This window comes from Neophocaena asiaeorientalis, unplaced genomic scaffold (assembly GCF_003031525.2).
Source record: "Neophocaena asiaeorientalis asiaeorientalis breed wild unplaced genomic scaffold, Neophocaena_asiaeorientalis_V1.1 scaffold648, whole genome shotgun sequence".
Taxonomy (NCBI): domain Eukaryota; kingdom Metazoa; phylum Chordata; class Mammalia; order Artiodactyla; family Phocoenidae; genus Neophocaena; species Neophocaena asiaeorientalis.
The window spans coordinates 3,061,337-3,075,362 of NW_020172781.1; the positions used below are offsets into that span (position 1 = coordinate 3,061,337).

Below are 14,026 nucleotides of genomic sequence, written 5' to 3' on the forward strand. Positions count from 1 at the left end.
AATCTGCAAAGTTTAATCAATGAGGAATAGCGGTTGGAGATCTGAGGCTAGTGGTTTATATAACTGGTTAATCTCACTGCTAGTCTTCATTATGCCTATAATTCTCACAATGCTTAGGCGTGTATACTGAAAAAAATTATGCTCAGGCAGCCAGGGCTGGCAGCAAGATTTATACTTTGTGTTTTCACAGCTGTCATTCTGATGATCATAAAGATGACTAAGCCACAGGACACCAAACTTCACATGGCCCTCTATGTTCTCCAGGTAACACCTTGAACATCCAGCATTTCTGTTCTTATACTCTCTTATCCTGTTCTCTTACATTGCCATTATTCAGTAAGCACAATTTTTCCCCTTAGGGTATTTCTTTCTGCATTGTAAGAGAGAAATATATTATTTATATTCAGTTATGAAGAATGTGGAAATTTCCTCACAGATGAGGTAGATACCTTTGTGAAAGTGCTGCCATGCATTCCAGAGCATGTATATCTCAGGCCAACTTCATTTCATTGATGTGTTTTCTTTTAAGGGTTGAGTAACAAAAGACAAGATCTACCAGATAATGTTCTTATGAAACTCTGATAGTGACATGATTCTCTCTCACCCAGAGTGAAATGAATGGGATAAATTAGCTATTCTAGGTGAATGGAGAGAGAGAAGTAAAGAAAAAATGATTCTCTCTTTTCATCCTTTATCAGATTTAAGAAGGGTTTTTTGGGCTATCTGACTATGGTGATAGGGCAGTTTCTTCAAGCCTAACCTGGGAAATGGGGCAATAAGGAGGGATATTGAAACGACTTCATTATCCTTATGTATATACTAAGAAATATGACTAACTCTCAGTCATCCATAACAAGGTATGGTGTGAAGAGTGAGTTCAGGAAGAGCTAGAAAAATATTTTTTAAAAACTGACACCAAATTTTGATTTTGAGATAGAATAAATATAACAGTGATTTATAAATAAGAGGAATGGAAACTATTCCCCAAATCTCTGAAAATCTGAAGGATGGGCTCCATCACCCCTTCATCTTCTCCAGGCTCTAACAGCATCATCTCAGGGTCTGCTCAACTGTGGAGTGTACAGCTGGACACAGTACAAGTTCTACCAACTAAAGCAAGAAGCTCGGCATGATGCAGACACCCAGACACCATTATTATGCTCACAGAAGAGATTCTATAGCAGAGGCCTAGATCCACTGGAGTCTACCATGGCTTTTGCTACTAGCACCTCCACCATTCTTTGAAACTGTAAAACTGGAACATCCAGAACTGGAATGATTCTACACTAATGGTTTGGGAGGAATGTTTGGGAAGAACATCTTAAGTCTTTTCTAACCATGCCTTAAACTACGGAAGTGAAAGGGAGTGTAGTGCCATGGTTAGTAGCTACTCTAGGTGAAGTGGGTGGGATCTAATCATTATTCTCTGATTCACAAGTAAAGTCACTATTCAGGGAGATGAAGCCACTTTCCACCTAAGAGATAGACTCATACTATTTCAATAGATATTAGATTTGTCTAAGTCTGTTCTACAAAAAATAAATTCCAAGTTATTATTTATATAAAGTCTTTCTAGGCTCTCTACTCCATGGTTGTGGGGGAAGTAGTGTGGCATGCAACAACTTTCTCAGATCTTCACATTGCTATTACTCTCCTTTTGGTTGTACAAAGTCCTGGGTTTACATTCTTTGAAGAGTTTTGGAAACTCAGAAGAAGCAAGGACAGAAGCTGCCAAAAAAAGTGATAGTAGGGGGCGCAGTCGTTAAGAATCTGCCTGCCAATGAAGGGGACACGGGTTCGAGCCCTGGTCGGGGAAGATCCCACATGCTGTGGAGCACCTAAGTGTGTGCGCCACAACTACTGAGCCTGCGCTCTAGAGCCCGTGAACCACAACTGCTGAAGCCCGCACGACCTAGAGCCCGGGCTCCGCAACAAGAGAAGCCACCGCAATGAGAAGCCTGTGCACCGCAAGAAGAGTAGCCCCCACTCGCCGCAACTAGAGAAAGCCTGCGTGCAGCAATGAAGACCCAACGCAGCCAAAATAAATTAATTAATTTAAAAAAAGTGATAGTGGGATCCAGATACACACCACATCCTAGTCTCTTACATATTCCATGCCATTCTAGGCCTTAGCAATAGGAACCTTCCTGCTCCAGAAAATTAAGGCCAGTCTTTTGAAGTTACAGTGGATAATAAGATTTAAGAGAAATTAGGACTAAAACTCTGAATCAAAAACTTCTCAACTCTCCTTTATAAGCAAAAACTCAAGGTAGGTTTCATAGTGCTTGGACGTAGAATTAGGTTGAACCATATGAACTTGCCATTTTTGTAGGTGAAAATGGTCTAATGTCAATTTTACATGGTTCAATCTGGCTGTAAGTGCTAAATATATGTGTATTGAATAAATGAATGAACAGATGAATGAATGACTAACAAGTAGAATTTAACCTTTGGGGAAAGAAAAGATTCCCACACTGAAGAGGCTCATTCATGGGTAGGGATGTTTAATGTTTCTTCCTCTTTAGCCACATAACAAGTGATGTTTGGTCTCTCCAGGTAAGTCATTAACAAGGCCAAACTGAGGCCAGGGCATCAGGTACTATGATGCCAAAACAAAGGGGAGAGCCAAATGGACAAAAACTGGAATGACAATCAACTAAAACATCTGGAACTAATAATCAGATACTTTTCACCTGATAAATTCCCTTCATCAGTGCAAGGCAAAATCCTTAAGATTAGAGGAAATTGACAGAGTAGATTATAATGGTGCATTAGACAGTATACTCTGAAAAGTAAGTTCCAGAGATCTTTCCAAAGGAGTTCTCAGTAGAAATGTTAGGGAGCTCAATAATAGTTCTTTAGGTTTTAGGTCATGAGCTTCAGCCTTACTATGGATGGTAACCTGACTTCATTATGTCAAGAACATATCTTGAGGCCTCCTAAGATGTATAGTACAGATTACTGGGTAGCACAGAACAAGAAAGATTGCCTTACCTAGAGAGCTGCTTTAATTTCTTTTAATTTAAAAACTAATAAGAATTCAGCATATAGAAAGACAGATGGAAACAAGATTCTCATTTCCGTAGACCTTGAGGGACACCAGAATTTAGGAGTCCAATTCTTAAAATGTCCTATCGGTATCACTTCATATTTGACTTTATTATCAGAAAGAAGATAATTATCAAATATATGTCAGGTTTGTTCATCTTGCTTCTCTGATGAATTTTTTGCATTGACACTGGTCTTAGATATTCTATAGATGTAGGCAAATAAAAAGATAGTAGGAATGGAAAATAATAAAATGGTAGGCAAGATTGGGATTATCAACTCTTCGTCATGCTGAGAGTAGGAGGGCCACTATTCAAACTATGTAACCCTTGAATTCACATGTAGGAGGAGCATAGACATAGATACAGTGGCAGTTCTTAAAATTTCTGCAAATACCCCTCCCATGACTCCATGACTTGTCCAGTTTACGGTCATAGTGGAGTACAGCTTTGATTAATACAGATGCAGCTTTGATTAATACAGATCTTCCTTGAACCATATGTTGTATCATCCTTCACCTCCTCCTCCTCAGCCCAGTCTGTAGCTTCAAAAAATCTCTGCAGGGCTTCCCTGGTGGCGCAGTGGTTGAGAGTCGGCCTGCCGATGCAGGGGACACGGGTTCGTGCCCTGGCCCGGGAGGATCCCACATGCCGCGGAGCGGCTGGGCTCATGAGCCATGGCCGCTGAGCCTGCGCGTCTGGAGGCTGTGCTCTGCAGCGGGAGAGGCCACAACAGTGAGAGGCCCGCGTACCGCAAAAAAAAAAAAAAAATCTCTGCACCCCAATACCACGTGTTCTGCATGGGGAACTGGGTGTTTGATGTTTTTCAATGCATGGGAGCCTTTGGATGTTTTCTCATAGCAGCCTCCCACTTTTTACATCTCTGGCCTTGCACTTGCTGAAGACTTTAAATATCCCTTTAGATTCACTGCCACAGTTTCCAAACCTGTCTCCCTTGGTATTCATTAATGTTAGCAACTTTTCTGGGCAACCTTTGTGCCCCTTTCAAAGATTTTAACACACAGATTCTCCAGGCTTCAACCCCGGCCTTGGCAACAATAACCTTGTTCCTTGCAAGGAGTGCCATCTTGCTTGTAGGTATCCGTGTGGCAGCACTTGGGGGTGCCATTACAGTATTCTGGGAGGTCACACTTATCCACACTGAGGTGGCAAGTTGTGGTTGCTTTTAGAGATTTGCGGTTTTTGCAGCAAGATCCAAATGCATAATTTAAACCCTTCCTCAGCTGGCATGAGGGCGGACAACAGTGATCCTTTTGACAGTCAAGAACACTGCCGTAGTCAAATTCTTCTCCTTTGTCTAATATCTTATTCCCACAATATGGCTTTCAAAAGGAGCTTTGGAGCTCAGTTCTATTAAATAAGCAGCCCTCTCTGTGCTTATGCAACAGCTGGTGGAAATAGTGGAAGCTGCAGTTGCTGAAGCCTATATCTACAGTAATAAAGTCATGCATAGTACAGAGGTGCTGGCCATGGAACTTGGAGGCCACATGGTCATGCTTCATTCCCAAGTCATGGCCAACCTCATGAGCTATGAAAGCTGTGAAATGTGGTGTATCTTCATGAAAGAAAGATTCAGCAATGGTTTCATTCTTGGCAGTGCAGGTAACCACTGAGAACTGCATGGCCCTCAGACTTCCCAAGAATTTGGCCAATAATCACATGAGCAGCATCATGTTTCACCCCTCTCAAGAGATTCCAGTCTTTCCAGTGTTTAAAATTTTGAAGTGTTTCCTGCAAATTCAGGAAGATTTGCACAAGGGTTTTCTCTATCCATATCCCTAACCCAGTAAGCACCGCTTTCACATTATATCCTTCGCGTACCTGTTGACCAGAGCATGGACATCTATTAACATCTTTGTGGTCTTGGTAACATTATTATTCCACATTTGGAATCACTTATTGTCAACCACAATCAACTTGTACATACTTGGGAAGTGGCCACATATAGGACATAGGAGCTGAGGAAGGTTCTATTTTGCTCGGAAATTGTGAAGTGCTTAAGAGCTCCTCTTGCTTACCTCCACGGATTACACAAGACTCACCTGATTTTAAAGATATGCTGTAAACCATATATGCTCAATATATATAGGCCTGATACCAAAGACAGTGCCATCTAAGGTCAGGATTCCCTTTTGCCCTGAGCAAGTGCTGATTGTCGCAAAAGAATCCAGGTCATCCTCTGAATACTCAGTCATCCTGAATAAAAGCAAGACTAGTTTCCCATTTTGATGTGTATAAACAGGGAACTTCTTGACAAATAATTCTTTCTTTTGCTTCAACGTAATAGTATGCCATTTTTCTTGTTTGAGCAGGACATTGGACACCTTTCCTGCTTTTTCTTCTAGTTCTCTGAACATCATCAGGTTCCTAGGGAAGACTATTTCATAATAAAGAGATTCCCACTACAGTGCATCCCTGGAAGAATAGTCACAATTACCAATAAAGTGACATGCAGCTTAATATGGGAAGGGCCCTTTCTCAAATGCTCTAAGCGGCATTCCTTGAAGAAACATCACTCCAAACCTTATCCATGACCACTTGATTTCATAGAAGACAAGACAGGGGGCAGGCAAAGTAAGTAACTGGGGTTGTCATTGTCATGGCCCAAGTGAAACAGCAAATGATCCCAGACCTCTGTCTGTGAGTTGACTTCCCTTGGACCCAAATCTTTGTCAGTGACACAGTTGTTTGGCCAAAGATCAAAGCTATGCTGCCTGCCAGAAGGATAGCTGCTTCCACCCTCAGAGTATTACATGATGACACCTACCTTTTGACTATGTCTCTTCCTACTCCTCTTGAGCTCTCTCTCTTCTGGAGTGTCCTTACTTTGCAACCACCCTCAAAGAACAACAGTTTTAGTGCTCCTTAGCTGAGCTCCTGCTGTCTTCATAGAGGAGTATACCAAGGAGAGGAAACTTTCAGAGGTCCAGTCAGTACAACGATCCAGGATCAGGCCCCAAGAAAAGAAAAATATATAACCTCTTCCCTTAGTCCCAGTTCCCATGGAACAGCCTTCCCTTCCTGTCATCCAGTACTCTTTTGAGTCATTGAAACTTAACTTCCAGAGCAGAGGTTTGTGGATTTCTGGGTAGGTCACAGGGCTCTGCTGTTTAATGCCTTTTGCACCATTCCCTACTCTGTACCATACAGCCCATTTTAAACATCCAATCCTTTTCCTTTTTTTTTTTTTAAATTATTCACAATATGTTTGTTTATTTGCTCAATCCTAGGATACATGTAAAGTATTTTTAGAGTAACTAACCCATGCCTCTGTGAAAAGCAAGTATATGAACTGGAGAACAGTGTTTATTGGGTTGGCCAAAAGGTTCGTTCAGATTTTTCTGTAAGATGGCTCTAGTAGTGCTTAGTTGTCTCTAACTTCATTTGAAACAATTTTGGTAGATTGTATCGTGATAGCTGTCATAACAGCATGCATTTAAAAAAATCTTATCAAAATTGGTGAATTTTTGTGTAGCCATTTTAATATTGAAGATGTAAGAAAAAACCCAACATTTTCGGCATATTATGCTTTATTATTTCAAGAAAGGTAAAAACACAACAGAAATGCAAAAAAAGATATGTGCAGTGTATGTAGAAGGTGCTGTGACTGATTGAATGTGTTAGAAGTGGTTTGCAAAGTTTCGTGCTGGAGATTTTTTGCAGGACGATGCTCCATGGTCGGGTAGACTAGTTGAAGTTGTTAGTGATCAAATTGAGATATTAGGGACTTCCCTGGTGGTCCAGTGGCTAACACACCGTGCTCCCAATGCTGGGGGCCTGGGTCCGATCCCTGGTCAGGGAACTAGATCCCACATGCTGCAACTAGAAGTTCGCATGCCTCAACTAAAGATCCCGCATGCTGCGATGAAGATCCTGCGTGCTGCAACTAAGACCGAGCACAGCCAAATAAATTAATTAATTAAAATATTTTTTAAAAATCGAGGCGTTAATTGAGAACAATCAAAGTTATACCACAGAAGATAGCCGACATACTCATAATATCCAAATCAAGCGTTGAAAATCATCTGCACCAGCTTGGTTATGTTATTCACGTTGAGGTTTGGGTTCCACAGAAGTTAAGTGAAGAAAATCTTCTTGACCGTATTTTGCATGCAATTCTTTACTTAAACATAATGAAAACGTTCTGTTTTTAAAACAAATTGTGACGGGTGATGAAAAGTGCATACCGTACAATAATGTGGAGTGGAAGAGATCGTGGGGCAAGTGAAATGAACCACCACCAGCCACACCAAAGGCCAGTCTTCATCCAAAGAAGGTGGTGATGTGTATATGGTGGGATTGGAAGGGAGTTCTCTATTATGAGCTCCTTCCAGAAAACCAAACGTTTAATTCCAACAAGTACTGCTCCCAATTAGACCACCTGAAAGCAGCACCTGATGGAAAACATCCGGAATTAGTCAACAGAAAAATGCATAATCTTCCATTAGGATAATGCAAGACTGCATGTTTCTTTGATGACCAGACAAAAACTGTTGCAGCTTGGCTGGGAAGTTGATTCATCTGCCGTACTCACCAGACATTGCACCTTCGGATTTTCATTTATTTCGGTCTTTACAAAATTCTCTTAATGGAAAAAATTTCAATTCCCTGGAAGACTGTAAAAGGCACCTGGAACAGTTCTTTGCTCAAAAAGATTAAAAAGTTTGGGGAAGATGGAATTATGAAGTTGCCTGAAAAATGACAGAAGGTAGTGGAACAAAGTGGTGAATACGTTGTTCAATAAAGTTCTTGGTAAAAAGGAAAAATGTGTCTTTTATTTTTACTTAAAAACCAAAGGAACTTTTTGGTCAACCCAATATGTTCAGTTCTTTTTATCTTTAGCCTTACAGTATGAGGTTGCAATAATGCTTCCCAAAATTATTTAGATTGGTACTTTTCTATCCAGACCTATTCAGTATGGTCATGTTATTCATTTTTAATTCAGTTAGGGTCATATGTTACTGTTTGTATTTCATTCTGGTTTGCCCCCATGTTTGGGATGTTGCTGATGATTTGGAGGGAGTATGTGAAATGTTTACATGATTCTAAAAGTCAGTACTATTCAAAAAAGTGTATTCAAAGCCTTTAACCTGTTCCCATGTCCTTATTCTTTCCACCCACTTCTCATTCATCAGTCTCAATAGTACTTGGTTTATTTTTCCTGTATTTCTTTCTGCACAAATAAGCAGGTACATTTCCTTGTATCCCCTTTTTTTCTTATGTAAATGTAGCATAATATTTTCCACTTTCTAAACTTAAAGATACATCCTGTAAATCACTCCATATCAGTTTATAGAAATATTCCTCATTCTTTTTTATAGCTACATAGTAGTTTTATAGATGTACCATAATTTATTCAATCACTCTCCTATGTATGGGTTTTTGCATTGTTTATATAATTTTGAAATTATACGCTATCATCAGCAAATAATATTGCACATGTATATTTTTGTGGAGGAAAATTCCTAGAAATGAGACGGTAGTGTTCATGCTAATTGCATATGTAGCTTTGTTAGATATTGCCAAATTCCCCTTCAGAAGGTTTTTTCCAGTTTTCATTTCCACTGGCAGTGTATCAGAGTGCCTACTTCTCCAAAGTCTAAGCAACAGAGTATATTGCCATGCCATACGTTTTAATTTTCACCAAACTGATAGGTGATAAGTAGCAGGTCGATATTGTTTAATTTGTATTTTTCTGATTTTGAGTGAATTTGAAATGTTTTAATATGTTTAAAGGCCATTTTTATATCTTTTAACAATTGTCAGTTAATGTCTTTTCCCCTTTTTCTATCAAGCTCTTGGCATTTTTTTCTTCTCAACTTTCTCCCCCTAGCTTTATTGTGGTATAATTCACAAATAAAATTTTATATATTTAAAGTGTACAATATGATGATTTGATATATATGTACACATTGTGAAATATTTATTTATTGTGAATATATGTTTTCTAAAAGGCAAAAAAACCAGAATAGTTCAAATAATTTTGGGAATGAGTAACGTGGGAGGGACCACTCTACTGAGTTTCAAGACTGTGTAGTATTGGTGATGGGATAGACACATAGCTCAATGGAACAGAATAGAGAATTCAGAAATAGAGAACCCACACATGTATGGTCATCTGATTTTTGACAAAGGGGAAAAGCAATTCTGTGGAGGAAGGAGCATCTTTTCAATAAATTGTGCTGGAAAATTGGATATACATAGACAAAAAAGAGGAACCTCAACCTAAACTTAACACTTCATACAAAAACCACCTCAGGGGCTTCCCTGGTGGCGCAGTGGTTGAGAGTCCACCTGCCGATGCAGGGGACACGGGTTCGTGCAATAAATGTAAAATATAAAATTTTTTAGAAGAAAACATAGAATATCTTCAGGATCTAAGACTTGGTGAAGAATTCTTAAACATGATACCAAAAAGCATGATCCATTAAAAAATATCCATAAATTGGATCTCGTCAAAAGTAAAAGCTCTTGTCAAGAACCTTAGCTTGAGACAGAGACAAGGTGGCAGAGTAGAAGGATGTGAGCTCACTGTTTCTTATGAAAACACCAAAATCACAACTAACTGCTTAACTACTGACCAAAAAAAAAAAAAAAAAATCGCTGGAACCTAACAAAAAAGATCCCCTACATCCAAAGACAAAGAAGAAGCCACAGTGAGATGGTAGGAGAGGGTGCAATCATGATAAAATCATATCCCATACCTGCCAGGTGGGCAACCCACAAACTGGAAAATAATTATACCACAGAAGTTCTCCCACAGGAATGAAAGTACTGAGCCCCACGTCTGGCTTCCTAGCCTGGGGGTCTGGCAATGGGAGGAGGAGGTCCCAGAGAATCTGTCTTTGAAGGCCAGCAGGGCTTGATCACTGGAATTCCACAGGACTGGGGGAAACAGAAACTCTACTCTTGGAGCATGCACACAAGGTCTCATGTGCACCAGGGCCCAGGGAAAAAGCAGGGAGCTCATAAGAGACTGGGCCAGGCCTACTAGACTGGGCTAGTATTGGAGGGTCTCCTGTGGAGGCAGTGGGGAGCTGTGGCTCATTGCAGGGACAGAGACACTGGTGGCAGCAGATCTGGGAAGTACTCATTAGCATGAGCCCTCCTGGAGGCCACCATTTTCTTAAGACCTGGTCCCACCCCCACAGCCTGCAGACTCCAGTGCTGGGACATCTCAGGCCAAACAACCAACAGGGTGGAAACATAGTCCCACCCATCAGCAGACAGGCTGCTTAAAGTCTTCCTGAGTCCATAGCCCTCTAGACACAACCCTTGGCACAGCTCTACCCATCAGAGCGACAAGACCCAGCTCCACCCACTAGTGGGCAGGAACCAGTCCCTTCTACCAGGAAGCCTGTGCAAGCCTCTTAGACAGCCTCATCCACCAGGAGGCAGACAGCAGAAGCAAGAAGAACTACAACCCTGCAGCCTGCAGAATGAAACCACGATTGCAGAAAGTAAGACAAAATGAGACGGCAGAGGATTATGTACCGGATGAAGGAACAAGATAAAACCCCAGAAGAACAACTAAATGAAGTGGAGGTAGGCAATCTGCCCAAAAAAGAATTCAGAGTAATGATAGTAAAGATGATCCAAGATCTTGGAAAAAAGAATGGAAGCACAGACCGAGAAGATTCAAGAAATGTTTAATAAAGACCTGGTAGAACTAAAGAACAAAGAGATGTAGAATACAATAACTGAAATGAAAAATACACTAGAAGGAATCAATAACAGAATAAGTGAGGCAGAAGAATGGATAAATGACCTGGAATGGCAGAAATCATTGCCGCAGAACAAAATAAAGAAAAAAGAATGACTCGAAATGCAGACTGTCTAAGAGACCTCTGGTACAACGTCAGATGCACCAACATTCACATTCTAGGGGTCCCAGAAGGAGAACGGAGAGAGAGAAAGGACCTGAGAAAATATTGAAAGAGATAATAGCTGAAAACTTCCCTAACATGGGAAGAGAAACAGTCACCCAAGCCCAGGAAGTACACAGAGTCCCAGGCAGGATAAACCCAAGGAAGAACATGCCAAGACACACAGTAATCAAATTGGCAAAAATTAAAGACAGCTCCTCCCCTTGGCTCAGCACAAAGCAAGCATATAAAAAACACAGATGCCTGCTGCTTCCTGGGGAGAGAAAGAGTTGGTAGAGGCCCCTAGAATCTCTGGCCAGAGTTATTGGTTGAGGTCTTCTCCTGTATGAGGCCAGTCTATGAAGACTGAAAGAGGTGCCTCGTTTGTCTGATATACAGACTCCAACACAGAAAGTCAAAGATATGAAGAATCAGGCAAAGATGTTCCACATTAAAGGAACAAAATAAATCTCCAGAAACTGACCCTAGTGAAATGAACATGTATTATTTATCTGATAGAGAGTCTAAAAATACTCTTTTAAAAATGTTCACTGAAGTCAAGAGAACAATGCATGAACAAAGTGAGAATTTCAACACAGAGATAGAAGATATTAAAAACTACCAGACAGAAGTCATGGTGCTGAAGAACACAATAATTGAACTGAAAAACAATTCACTAGAAGGGTTCAACATTAGACTAGATCAAGCAGAAGAAAGGATCAGTGAACTTTGGAAATAATGCAGTCAGAGGAGAAAACAGAAAGAAAGAATGAAAAACAGTGAAGAAAGCTTAAGGGACTTTCAGGATATCATCAAGCCAACCATTATAGGAGTCCCAGTTGGAAGAGAGCAAAAAAGACCAGAAAGCATATTCAAAAAATTGACTGAAAACTTCCCAGATAAAGAGAAGCAAGTGGACATACAGATCCACAAACTCTAGAGATCACCAAGCAAGATGAATCTAAAGATAATCCACACTGAGGCACATATAATCAAATTGTCAAAAGTCAAAGACAGAGAATTTTGAAAGAGGCTAGAGAAAAGTGACTTGTAACATACAAAGAAACATCCAAAAGACTCTCAGTGTTTTTTCCAGCAGAAACCTTGTAGGCCAGAAAGGAGTGGCATGATATCAAAGAGATATTAGCATTCCCTTGTTCATTGCAGCCAAGATTCACAATAACCAGATGTTAAGATGTGGAAACAGCCTAAATGTTCATCAACAGATACAGAAAATGTGATATACATATGACACTATTCAGCCTTAAGAAATAAGGATATCTTGCAACATGTGATGACATGGATGAACCTTGAGGACATTATGCTGAGTAAAATAGACCAGACACAGAAATACAAATACCTCATTATTCTACTTATATGAGGTATCTAAATTAGTCAAATTCATAGAATCAAAGAGTTGAATGGTGGTTGCCACAGGCTGGGGTATGGGGAAATGGGAATTTACCAATCAGTGACATCAAGTCTCAGTTAAGCAAGATGAATAATTTCTAGGGATCTGCTGTACAACATTGTACCTAGAGTCAACAATACTGTGTTGTGGGTGGGAATGAATTGGGAGATTAGAATTGACATATATATACTAATATGTATAAAATAGATAACTAATGAGAACCTGCTGTATAGCACAGGGAACTCCACTTCGCTGTATAGTAGAAACTAACACAACATTGCAAAACAACTATACCCCAAATAAAAAAAAATACTGTGTTGTACACTTAAATTTTTGTTAAAAATTGTTGCGTTCTTACCACAGTACAAAAATGAATAAGTTAGGAATGTATAATATGGGTACAGAGGATTTTAAATTATACAAAACTATTTGTGCAACTCTATCATCGCTAAATTTTAAAATCCAAAGGAAAATATCAAAAATTCTTTATGGAGGTAATATAATTTTTTAAATGTATTTATTTATTTTTGGCTGCGTTGGGTCTTCGTTGCTGCACGTGGGCTTTCTCTAGTTGTGGCGAGCGGGGGCTACTCTTCATTGCTGTGTGCGGGCTTCTTATTGTGGTGGCTTCTCTTGTTGTGGAGCACGGGCTCTAGGCATGCAGGCTTCAGTAGTTGTGACTTGTGGGCTCTAGAGCACAGGCTCAGTAGTTGTGGCTCACAGGCTTAGTTGCTCCGCGACATGTGGGATCTTCCCGGACCAGGGCTCAAACCCGTGTCCCCTGCATTGGCAGGCGGATTCTTAACCACTGCGCCACCAGGGAAGCCTGGAGGTAATATAATTTTAATTCCCTAACTTGATAAAGATGGCATTTTTTAAAACTCCAAAATAAATTTCACTTTTTCTGAATGTAGATTAAAATAATTTTAAAAGATATGTTAGAAATAGAACCTTGTAGTATATTCAAGGAAAACACCATGCTCAAAAAGAATTTATGCCAGAAACATAAGCATGAGTTTTAGCATTAAGAAGTGTATCATCATAATTCATCACACAAAAAAGTTAAAGGAGAAATAAATGTAAAATATGAATGCATGCCAAAAAGTTGTTAAAATTCACTGGCTATTCCTATTTTAAAACTTTAATGGGAAAACAAAGATACTACATAAACATGGTGAAGACCATTTACCAAAATGTAATGCCAAATAACATATTAATTAGTGAAACAATGAAAGTGTTTCCAGTTAAAATCTCTTTCCTTTGTCTTTTCGTCCTGGACAATTTGAATTCTACTAACAGCAGATTCTCCCCAGCATAAGACTTTGTCCTAGAAGACTTTGTCCTTTAATTTTTAAAGTTGTAGGCCTCACACTTCTCTGGCCCCTTCACCCTTTACAATCGACGCCTTGCATTTTCCCCAAAATCGAAGTGTCAAAAACTTCAGTTTCAGGTGCTTTTTTTCAAATTGGCTCACTATGCTTTCCAGCGAGTATCTATTGGATATTTGGTTTTATCCTGTTCTCAGGTCCAATAGGCATCCCATTACTTCTCTCTGCTTTCTCCATGACAGTTACTATTTACCACTTGGGTCTTGGAGTTATTGGTAGTTTGTCCTTATACACCATACCTTGGGGTTTGTAAGATGACTTATCACCTTTTTTTGTTGTTGTTTGTAGGGTTTG

At 39.8% G+C, this 14,026-nt stretch overlaps 1 protein-coding gene across 5 annotated transcripts in view; it reads left to right on the forward strand.

Annotated features, from left to right (window-relative positions):
* TMEM116 (transmembrane protein 116) overlaps window positions 1-14,026 on the forward strand; it is a 181,871-nt gene that overhangs the window by 83,064 nt on the left and 84,781 nt on the right. For 3 of the 5 annotated variants that reach the window (XM_024741500.1, XM_024741499.1, XM_024741501.1), the window contains exon 10: window positions 191-264. In XM_024741500.1, the coding sequence (XP_024597268.1) occupies window positions 191-264 (74 nt within the window). Of the gene's footprint in view, window positions 1-190; window positions 265-1,038; window positions 1,557-14,026 lie in introns of those variants that run through there. The other 2 variants (XM_024741498.1, XM_024741496.1) reach the window with 1 other exon arrangement.